The 12,332-nt window shown below is 34.8% G+C and overlaps 1 protein-coding gene across 16 annotated transcripts in view; it reads right to left on the bottom strand.

Moving 5' to 3' along the window:
* The window catches only part of LOC149474319 (protocadherin gamma-C5-like), a 561,663-nt gene that overhangs the window by 368,475 nt on the left and 180,856 nt on the right, over positions 1 to 12,332 (bottom strand). Inside the window, exon 1 of one of the 16 annotated variants that reach the window (XM_089656025.1) lies at positions 7,543 to 9,948. The exons of 14 other annotated variants lie outside the window; for them this stretch is intronic. In XM_089656025.1, coding sequence (XP_089512151.1) covers positions 7,543 to 9,933 — 2,391 coding nt within the window. In that variant the 5' untranslated portion in view covers positions 9,934 to 9,948. Of the gene's footprint in view, positions 1 to 1,746; positions 4,157 to 7,542; positions 9,949 to 12,332 lie in introns of those variants that run through there. One more of the 16 variants, XM_089656067.1, reaches the window with a different exon arrangement.

Raw genomic sequence — 12,332 nt, forward strand, 5'->3', positions numbered from 1 at the left:
CCAAGAGGTCATTAATTCCAAGATGCTAAGGACAGATTTAGCAGTGTTATCATTCACTGATTAACTCTGCAATAACTATATCACTAATCTGCATACCTAATGATTTTTATATTTTTAAGCACATACAAGGCTTTATTTGGTGAACTAAATACCTATAAACCTTGTAATATTTTTTATTTTTTTCCGTATTTTAGGTTAATAATGCATAGCACTTTCCTATTTTTAATACCGTAATCTTATAATTACAGCCTGAAAGTGGCAGTGTTAATCTTCAACAGGCTTTCATTTTTTAATTAAAGCCTCCAGCTTACATGTGACCACTGTGTCACAATTGACATAGTGATTTCAAGATCAGGAACCATGCGGACTAGTTACCAACTGACAGTGGGGACCCATGATTTCTGCTGGGATTGGAAACCCCTGGATCCTAATATGTCAGCTGGAGTCTTTGAAGTGGGAGAAATGTTGAAAATGTATAGCCAGCATAGGACATAATACTGGGGAATGTATATACAGTATACAGCTGATGGGCAGGAAGAGGATTCATGAAAAATCTTTCTTCTGACAACTAAAATATCAGTGTTTTCACATTGACCAAGAAAAAAAAATAATTCTAATGCGAAAATATGTACAGTATAAAAATAACTGTAAGCCAGTGAAATCCACCTGCAGCACACACAGCTAACAGTTACATTAATAACCAATAGTGCCATGCTATCAATTATTTATACTCCATGCAAAGTTAATAAAATCAAATAAAATAAATCAATCAAGGTGTGAAATGATAACATATAATAGATATATGAACCACAAATTCAAAGTATTGATGAAAATGAGATGTGAAACCACTGTGCACTTTCAACAGTATATCAGTCTTTCAATAGTCATTAAACCACCATACAATTCCACAAATAAATCTTTTATACATTACATTGATTTATTTTATTAATTCTGCATGGAGTATAACTAATTGATAGCGCGACACTATTGGTTATTATAATCTTTGTTCTATTATCAGAGAACGTAAAAATCTTTCTCAGAGTCAATACCACAGTGCTGGTTTGGTAAGGAATTTCTACAGTTTCAACTGAAACATACAATTTACTACTAATTTTTATTTCTATAGTAGCATAATTAGCAGTAGTGTTTTATACAGTTTTAGAAAGCAATATTTTTAGGCAAGAATACTTGGAGTTAAAGTTATACCATTTATGCCGGCCATAGACGGTTTGAAAATCGGACTATTTTTCGACCGAAAAAAAAAATCGGTCAATTTTCTCACTGTTAGTGGGATAATTGGTCGGACATTTTTCATTTTTTTTTCTTTACACTTTTTTTTTATTGGTCATGTTGGAAAATTCGCAGCTGATTTTGACAATTGGCCGATTTTCCCAGCAATGATAGGCAAATTTGCCAATCTGCACATGAGCCGTGACCTGCAAGGGACAGAAGTTGTGGGGTGAATTTTATGATTTTGTCGGCTGATTTTTTTACCGTTGGTGGTAACGTCGGCTGACCGAACGACCGATTTTTCATTTTTTGTTTTTTTTTTTAATCGGCCGATTTTCGACCTGTCTATGGCCAGCTAGCTGTGCTAGCCAGCACAGTAATTTTTTCTAGCCAGTATGTTTTATACTTTAACCTCATGTTTCCTCTTTAAGTAGACTGTGCCTCTAAAATGGAAATATTGTTTCTATGCTATGACTGTTATGAAGTATGAAATTATAAAATGCCCTACTCTCTTACCTGTTGAGCCTGAACATTTGAAACTTCTGAATCTTCTGTATCAATGAGATTCTCTGTGGGGACATTCTGAACTGGCTTCAGGTAAGCAATTTCATTCTGTTTTGAGTCAAGAGTCACACACACATCATATGAGAATGGAAAAGGCAAACTTGTATCACTGATCTCAGAAGGACATCCCAGAGTGAACTGAGGATACACATTTCTTCCAAGAGCTCCTAAAGATGCTGAACTGTTTGTTTTTCTATATTTAAAAATCAAAGTAACCACCACTGTTATGATGAAAAAAAGAGAAATAACACCTATGAAAACTATTAGATAGAATGTTACATTAGCTGAGGATTCTGAAATACTTGGTTTGTGTTTTATCTCTGGTACAACTTGCTGAAAAGTTTCTGCAACAACTAAGCTCAAGGTCACAGTTGATGATTGGGATGGGACCCCATTGTCCTTTACAAGAACCAAAATCTTTTGTCTTAAAGGCTCTGTTTCTGGAAGGTCTCGTCCTACTTTGATTTCTCCAGTATGCTGACCAATTATAAATAATGATGAATCAGGAGCCTGTAATAAGTGATAAGAAAGCCAAGCATTGTGTCCAGAGTCTGCATCCACTGCAATCACTTTGGTCACCAGGTAACCTTTCTCAGCAGAATGAGGGACAAATTCAAGTAATGTTGATTCTCCAGTATCTGGCGAGGGGTAGAGGATCTTAGGAGCATTATCATTTTTATCAACTATACATATTTTCACTGTCACATTACTACTTAGAGGAGGATTTCCACTGTCTTTGGCCATCACCTGGAACTGAAACTCACGCAACTGCTCATAGTCAAATGATCTCTGAGCATAGATAATCCCAGTAATTGAGTTTATGGAAACATACGATGATACTGGGATACCATCAATGTTATTACTAAGGACAGAGTAGCTAATTTTAGCATTTTCATTGATATCACAGTCTGATGCATGAATTCTGTGTATAGAGATTCCCTGTGCATTATTCTCTTGAATATAAACAGTATAGCTTGATTGCTCAAAAACAGGAGGATTGTCATTTACATCTAAGACAGTGAGCTGAATAGTTTTGTTGGTGAACAGTTGAGGTGATCCATTATCCACAGCTTTAAATGATATGTTGTAAAGGATATTCTTCTCTCTATCAATATTTGAAGTGGTAATCAGTTTATAATAATTGGCAGAAGATAATATTAATTTAAATGGTATCATGTCGGATACTTCACAAATAACCTCTCCATTCTCTCCACTGTCTACATCGTGAACTCTAATTAATGCTACAACTGTATCTGGAGGAGAATCCTCTGGAATTGTAGATGAGAGAGAAGTGACTATTATTTCTGGAGCATTGTCATTGATATCAACAACCTGTACTGAGACTTTGCAAAGACCCGCGAGACCTCCACCATCTTTGGCTTCCACAGTTAGTTCATATCTTTTTTTCACCTCATAGTCTAGAGTTCCTATAACTTTAATATCTCCAAGCACTGGATCTATTGTAAAGACTGAATAAATGCTTTCTGGAATATCACGAAATGAATATGTTATTTGTGCATTCAAGCCTTCATCTTCATCTTCAGCCTTCAACTGGAGAACCAAAGAATTAACTGGTATGTTTTCATTTAGGTTGATCTTGTAAGTGGCTTTATTAAATTTTGGGAAGTTGTCATTCATATCAAGAACATTAATTTTTATAAGAGCAGTGCCACTTTTAGGAGGCTGTCCCCCATCTATAGCTGTTAGAATCAGTTCATAAATACTTTGCTTTTCTCTGTCTAGAGGCTTTTCTAGAATAAGTTCTGGAGATTCAATTCCATCATAAGTCATTTTTTGTCCCAGCGTAAAGTATTCATTTCCACTGATGATATAGTTTTGTACAGAATTAGTGCCTAAATCTTGGTCCTGTGCATGGCCCAAGGAGATCCTTACACCAGGTAATGCAGCCTCACTAATACCTATGTCAAAAATAGTTTTTGAAAAAGTAGGAGGGTTATCATTTATATCCTGAATTTCCACTTTAACAGTGTACAACTGTAAAGGGTTTTCAACCACAGCTTCAAAGCTTATCAAGCAGTTTTCTTTTATCTCACAAAGCATTTCTCTGTCTATTCTTTCTGCAACATATAGTTCTCCATTTTCTAAATTAACATTGAAATACTGGATTTTGCCTCTTGAGACAATATTGAGATTTCTGAGAGATAATTCCTTTGCCTTCAGCCCCAAATCTGTTGCTACGTTCCCTATTGAGGATCCTTGCTTTAATTCTTCAGGTATTGAATAATGAATCTGAGCAGAAATATGCTCAAATATGAAGAAAAGAAAGAATACTACCTGCCAGTCCATTGCTTTCTGTCCATTATTCTTCAGATCCATAGTAGCTGAAACACTTTTCCTTTAATGACACCAATTATTACAGTGGACTTCTTAAATTCTGATTTCCTTTCAATAAATTGAAGAGGGAATTAGTAGTAATCCTGTATGGTCTTGTATTGCAGGCTCCTACTATGACACTGTAGTAGAATGCAAGAGCTCCTTATGCTAAGCTACAATACACAGACACTCAGCACCCCTTAGAGCTTTTTTGAGGAATTGCAGCAAAACTGCTTAGAGAATATTTATTTGGCTTCTTGCATTAGTGTTATAGCAAAATTAGGAGTATTTAGTAATTGCTATTGCTTTTAAAAGGGAAATTAAATGGAATTATTTTATCTACAGCATGTTTTATACAAACAGTATAAAAGAATTAAAATAATTGCCACAACAATATCAGCAGAAACTTGCCACCACAACTCAAACATTTTTGTTACGTATAATGCTTAGACATTTAAATGTGGCACAATTTTAACTGAATAATCTTAGTAAAATTAGTTATATAGGAAAAGAACAACGAAGTTCAGCATATTTATAAAACAAAAATAAAGTGAATAAATATATTGTAGAAACAAAAAGTAATTACACTCACTAGCAACTTTATGCTTTTTTTAAATGTTTTAATCATGTGAAAATGCACTGCATATTAAAATATGCATGGTTAAATTGAGAATAAAGCAAAAAGAAAAATCATAGATCTAACATTGGTCATATTTAAATTAAGAAAAATGTTTATATGTTTTATTATTACTGTACAATGAAATATCATAGTTAGTAGACATTTCTGCTTTAAATATATTAGCAATAATAGTTGTCCACTAAATTTTAGCATTGGTAAAAGCAGAAGGAGGAGACATAACCGCTAATACAATAACCAAGTGGAAGTCAACTTAAACACGCTGGGGTTGATATACTAAAGGAAAATAGGCTGTTGCCTTTGCAAGGCAAGTTGCACTTTGCAAGGGGATGTTCCCCAGAGTTAAGTGAATAAGGTAAAGCACTGCTTACTTCCATCATTCAATAATGTTCAAGCAAAAATGCTGTTTTTTTTTATTTTCTTTGTACATGATCAGGTATTCTTTGCAAACTGTAAACAAGAACTGCTAGGCGCAGTGAGAGAGAGCTAAAATAGATAGTAATGATAAAAAGTAAGCAAAAGTAAATGGTAAAAATATGCCACATCATATGTGAAATATTAATCTTGAAAACCTAATCCATGCATTGAGGCCAGATGCTAAACCACTGTGACAACAGTACAAAATACAGTGGAGTTGCCTACCAGTTCCAGGGAGAAAAGCAAACATGGTATATAAAGCATGCAAACCCACTTTCAGATAACAGACCATAAGTTCCATAAGTTCCAAAGGCCTTATGTAGACAGACCTTACGGTCCCATCTGACAGCACAATTGGGTGGCACCATTTGCCCCATCAGCTTCTTCAACTTCATATCCAAGAGAAGCTTAGTGGAGCTCTGTATATTGGACTGTAAGGGTCGCTATACTCTTTAAACAAAGAGGTGCATCAGAGCATATTCTGATGAGAATGAATAGGACACATTCTATTAACTTACATCACATTTTGTTTGGAAGATATCCTTTATGGTTTACAGGACCATAGAGCTGATGCAGGGCCATCTAGCAGCATTAAAGCAGATCCTGCAGTAAGTGGAATTTAGGAAAGTTAGACATGTTCCTAATATGGTCTGTATACTTCAATTCTACCTCCATTACCAAAAAATTCCAAGGTAACAATAGTCTGAAAGAAAAGAACCCCAACTAAAGTTATATCAGATCAGATCTTTGAGCACAAAGGGCAACCTTTAAATAGTTCATTAAAGTCTACTAACTGAGTTAATTCACAGAATTTAGCAAATTTAGTCTGCATAGTTCCATTTGTACCATAAACATTCACGTTTTCGCAACACAGTGATTCTTTCCCAGCATGCACAAGAGCATAGACATGAATGAAGCCTTAATAAAGGCATTAAAGCAGTTCAGGAATCAACTATAAAATTGGGTAACTTGTTGCATTTTCTAGAAAAAAGATAGACATACAGACAACCACATCATCAGATTTACCTATGCAACTGATACTGTGCCTAGATAAATACCAACTTTGGTTTCTGTATACTAGTGGAATATTCAATATCATCTGTCTGTGAAGAGATTCATAACAATTATGGTTCTATGGAGTACTTCATGACCATTTATAATTATCATCCACAATTAATAAATGCATAATTACATAAAAACACCGAATGGCTTTATGATTTATTTTTATTTAGTTTTAAGATATAAAAGGGTGTCAACAATATATAGTGCCTATCAAAACTAAATTTTCATAACACAAAAAAGTCAAACAAATAAAATCACTCAGATAAATGGCAAACTTAAACAGGTCTAGCATACTACATGATTTCACCTAATTAACAAAATGTACACTAAAATATGACAGCTCACATGAGTGTTAGCAGCAGTCAAAAATACATATTTGTTAAAAATCAAGCTCATGGAATCAGTATTAAAGCCTAGCTGATGTGATTTTTCCTAGCATGCAAATATTTCCTGTCCACACTTCTCCAAAAAATAAGGAAAACTTAAATATTGCATGATAACTTGGGGTGATTAATACACCTTAAACGTTTGCATAAATAATAAAACTCAGAAAACATAAACCATTGAATTCATAAAGACTGGCACATATAGATTTTGTGAAAGTGTTTTCCATGTGTTCCAAAAGTGGTCCAAAATTCATATACCTGTCTAGAAGTTGTACTTGAATTTGGTGCATGCTGAATCACTTTTAGAATGCACATGAGATACTTTCGCAAAATCTGCTTGCACCAGTTTCTCTCTGTTCACCAAAAAAAATTTGGTCTTAATTTGCTTCACTTTTGTAAGATACAAACTGTTGATATTTTGTTTTGAATTTGGCATATTCAATGTGACGCAATGTAGAAGTGGTGCATTCAATGCACCACAATGTAAAAGTGGCACATTTTAGAACTACCTGAATATGGTGCCTAAGTCTCTGTCCAAACCAAAAGTGTTGCAGATGCTTCATGAATTTGGTTCAAATCATTAACAAGAGGGATTAAAGTCAGAAAAATTAGCACAGTGTCTTTATTGAATATCCTCCAACCTGTCCTAAGCAAACTGGCACAAGCTGATCTAAAAGATTAAAAAACAACTGTACCATACAATACTATAAATGTTTTATTTTGTGGACAAAGTCTTCCTTTCTAGAAAGGCTTAAGGTAAATAGTAAAACTACAAAAGCGAGAAGAAAAACCACTACTAATACCATCATAAATTACATATGTAGAATAATGTGCTTTAAATTTTACTTTTATATTATTTCTGATTATATGACAAATAATATGTCATTATGGCATTTATGTAAATTAACTTACCTGCTGAGTGTGTTCATTTGGATCTGATAAAACACCAGTGTCAATTAGATTGTCTGTGGGGACATTCTGGAGTGGCTTCAGATAAGCAATTTCATTCTGCTTTGAGTCGAGAGTCACACAAACATCATATGAGAATGGAAAAGGTAGACTTGTATCACTGATCTCAGAAGGACATCCCAGCGTGAACTGAGGGTACACATTTCTGCCAAGACTTCCTAAAGATGTTGGAATGTTTACTTTTCTGCACTTCAAGATTGCTATAACCACTACTGTTACAACAAAGAAAATAGAAAGCACAGCTATGAACACTATTAGATAGAATGTTACATTAGATGAGGATTCTAAAGGACTTGGTTGGCGTTTTATCTCTGGTACAACTTGTTGAAAGTTTTCTGCAACAACTAAGCTCAGACTAACAGTTGATGATAAGGATGGGGCTCCATTGTCCTTTACAAGAACCACAATCTTCTGTCTTATAGACTCCATGTCTGAAAGTTCTTTTCCAATTCTTATTTCACCATTGTATTGTCCAATGACAAATAAAGCTGGATCAGTAACTTGCTGTATGTAATAAGAAAGCCAGGCATTGTGTCCAGAGTCAGCATCAACAGCAATCACTTTGGTCACTAGATATCCTTTTTCAGCAAAACGAGGAATAAATTCAAATAATGCTGATCCCTCAGTGTCTGGAGATGGGTACAGAATCTTTGGAGCATTATCATTCTTATCAATGATGCATATTCTCACTGTGACATTACTGCTTAGGGGAGGGAATCCACTGTCTTTGGCCATCACCTGAAACTGAAATTCTTGCAACTGTTCATAGTCATATGATCTCTGAGCATAAATAATACCAGTAATTGAGTTTATGGAAACATACGATGATACAGGGATTTCATCAATGCTATTACTAAGAACAGAGTATGTAATTTTTGCATTTTCATGGATATCATAATCTGATGCATGGATACTATGAATGGAGGTTCCTTGTGGATTATTTTCATGTATATAGACAACATAGCTTTTTCTGTCAAAAATTGGAAGATTGTCGTTCACATCTGAGATAGTCAGTTGGATGGTTTTGTTGGTGAACAACTGAGGAAATCCATTGTCCATAGCTGTAATTGTTATATTATAAAGAGACCTTCTCTCTCTATCAATATTAGTGGCAGTCACCAATTTATAATAATTTGTGGACGATGAGATTAGTTGAAAAGGCAAAGCTTCTGGAATTTCACAGTTAACTTCTCCATTCTGTCCACTGTCCAAATCATGAACATTAATTAAAGCAATTATTGTATTAGGAGGAGAATTCTCTGGAATTTTATCTGAGAGAGATGTAATTGTTATTTCAGGCGCATTGTCATTGATATCAATAACTTGTATAAGGACCTTGCAATGAGCAGCAAGTTCTCCACCATCTTTGGCTTCCACAGTTAATTCATATCTATCTGTATCTTCATAATCTATAGCCCCTTTTACTGTAATGCTTCCATTTACAGGATCTATTGTAAACAGATCATACACACTTTGAGGAATGTCACAAAATGAATATGTTATCTCTGCATTTGACCCTTCGTCATCATCCACTGCATTCAGCTGAAGAACCAAAGAACCAACTGGCATATTTTCATTTACATTTATCTTATAAGTGTCTTTATTGAATTTTGGAAAGTTGTCATTTGCATCATGAATCCTAATGTTTATAAGAGCAGTGCCAGTTTTAGACGGTTGTCCACCATCCACAGCTATAAGAATTAATTCATACATATTTTGCTTTTCTCGATCCAGAGTCTGTTTAAGAATAAGTTCAGGTAATTTTATTCCATCTGCAGTAATTTTTTCTTCCAACTCAAAAAATTCATTTTCACTTATTTTATAGCTTTGCACAGAATTGGTACCTATATCAGGATCCTGTGCATGTCCCAAAGCAAGATGCACTCCGGGTACTGCAGACTCACTTATCACTATGTGAAATACATTTTTAGAAAAGCTAGGTAAATTATCATTGACATCCTGAATGTCAACTTTAATAGTATACAGATGTAAAGGATTTTCAATTACAGCTTCAAAACTTATTAAACAGCTCCCTTTTATCCCACATATCATCTCTCTATCTATTCTATCTGCAACATACAAGTCTCCGTTTTCCAAATTAATACCAAAATATTGCATTTTTCCTCTCAAGACTATATGAAAATGTCTTAGTGATAATTCCTTTGCCTTCAATCCCAAATCCTTTGCAAGATTTCCTATTACAGATCCTTGTTTTAATTCCTCAGATACAGAATAGTGAATCTGGGCAGAAATTAGATTATATGTAAAGGAAATTAGAATGAATACTACCTGACAAGACATTGCCCTTCTGTTACTTTTTGTCTTCAGGTCCATTATTATCTGATGTAGTAAAAGACTGCAGAATGCTTAAAGTTCTAAGATGAAATGTGAAAATCTTGATCCTGTATTGTGTCTTCACTTGCAGGTTTATGCTGTGATGCTGTAGTACAAACTCTAGATTTCTATGCGCTGAGCTACAATATACAGTCAAGCAGTGCCACTCAGAGTCTAGTAAAGGATCTACAGCAGAAATGCTACTTGTAGCCCACTTAAGTTACTGTTTGTGAACAAATTAGACACTGTTTAAAGAAATATTGGATTTTCTTAGTATTTAAAACTACAATTTAACTGTAATCACTCATTCAGCCCAAAAGTATTACTTATGAAATAAAATCATAATATAAAAATTAGGTCAATTATATATTTTATGACAGACTTAAAAAATATTTTCTTTAGGAATAAAATCTTTATACAACATAAAGTCAGATAATAAAAGAACATAAAACATATTACATTCAATTTTATTTTGAACCAAACCATGTTGTTTTTGCATGTATCCATGTTTATTAAAACAATATAGAGATGTTGTTATTTTTAAACTGCTATTTATAGAATTCCTATAGTATATCCTTTTCTGTTTCTTTTTCCCACTGATAGAATTCCATAACACCAGCGTAACAATTGCACAAAAATAAATGTACAATTTGACACTCAAAGTATTTTTGCATACACAGTTAAATTTATTCAGTATGTACATATTACTTTTGGGTCACTAATAACATTTCCAATTTACATATAAAAGTAAATAAAGCTAATACAATGTTTATATATAAAAAACACAAAAATAAATACTCCTGCGCCACAGAATATCTATAGCCCCAGGTATAAGATGCTGCTGTGCACTAGTGTAAACACCAAAAATAAAAAACAAAACTAACCAGCGCAAATAATACCTATACCAATAAAATAAATCACACTAAATACATAAATGTGAAGAAAAATGCCAATAAATGTGACACTCTCAAATAAAAAAAAATATACAATGATATAATAATAAATAAATGTGAATGTGCCCAAAGCAATTTAGTGCATAAAAATTATATATAAAGGAATTTAAAAGTCCACAGATCCTTTTCCCAGCCTTCAAAGTGTATAGACAAAAGAAAAAATCTTCTGTACATATGTGCTTTCACCTTCCACCAGTGCAAACTAACATAAACCGCACTCACCAGACCTACACCCCCTCTATAACCTCCAGACCTCCATTCCACCATACAGGGCCAGCGCAGTCCTTCCACTCCTTTCTAAATCAGAACGTTCAAACCAGCTCCAGCATTGTGTCAAAGAGAAAAAATCATATAGTGTAATATTGCCAGACAATCACCAACCCATATAAATGTATATCAAACCACTCACATTTTCCAAATAGAATAAAATCATATTTAATTATCCTCCATCGATTGGAAAGAGACCATAAACTTCCACAAATAGCTCTCAGAGACCTCACAGCTTGACTAGCAGAGGATGACAGTGTGTGATACAGACAGATCCCAATATGGCCGCTGGAACGCACCGCTTGGCATGCTCTCCACTCACCGGAAGCTGAAGCTGAGATACTGGACCGGAAGTGCGTCAACGCGTTTTGCCCCTCCCTTCGGTGGGATGTTATATGTTATATGGAGTTTTGCATGAATTGGGCATAAAATGTGCTCTGAACGTCATCAAAGTCACAACAATAGAAGAACACAGTCTGCTGAACATAATACTACACAAACATTAGATGTTGCCAAGGTTTAATTGCACATAACATGTAAACATTCACAGTGCAGGCAGGAAAAAGTATGTGAGGCCCTAGCTTAATGACTTCTCCCAGAGCTAATTGGAGCCAGGAGTGAGCCAACCTTGACTTCAATCAGTGTGATGATATTGGATGTGTTGCTGACAGCTGTCCTGCCCTTAAAAAACACACACCTGTTTTGGGTTTACTGGTTTCAAGAAGCACTGTCTGATGTGAACCATGCCTCGCAGAAAAGAGCTCTCAGAAGACCTACGATCAAGAATTGTTGACTTGCATGAAGCTGGAAAGGGTTACAAAAGTATCTCCAAAAGCCTTGATGTTCATGTGTCCACAGTAAGACAGACTGTCTACAAATGGAGAAAGTTTAGCACTGTTGCTACTCTCCCTAGGCGCGGTCGTCCTGTAAAAATGACTGCAAGAGCACAGCGCAGAATGCTGCATGAGGTAAAGAATAATCCCAGTGTATCATCTAAAGACCTACAGAAATCTCTGGCACATGCTAACATTTTTGTTGACACATCTACAATAAGGAAAACATTAAACAAGAATGGAGTACATGGGAGGACACCACGGAGGAAGCCATTGCTGTCCAAAAAGAATATTGCAGCACGTTTGAAGTTTGCAAAAGAGCACCTGGATGTTCCACAGCACTACT

This window comes from Staurois parvus, unplaced genomic scaffold (assembly GCF_062004578.1).
Source record: "Staurois parvus isolate SC_StPar_1 unplaced genomic scaffold, SC_StPar_1.0 ptg000006l, whole genome shotgun sequence".
NCBI classification, from domain to species: Eukaryota; Metazoa; Chordata; class Amphibia; order Anura; family Ranidae; genus Staurois; species Staurois parvus.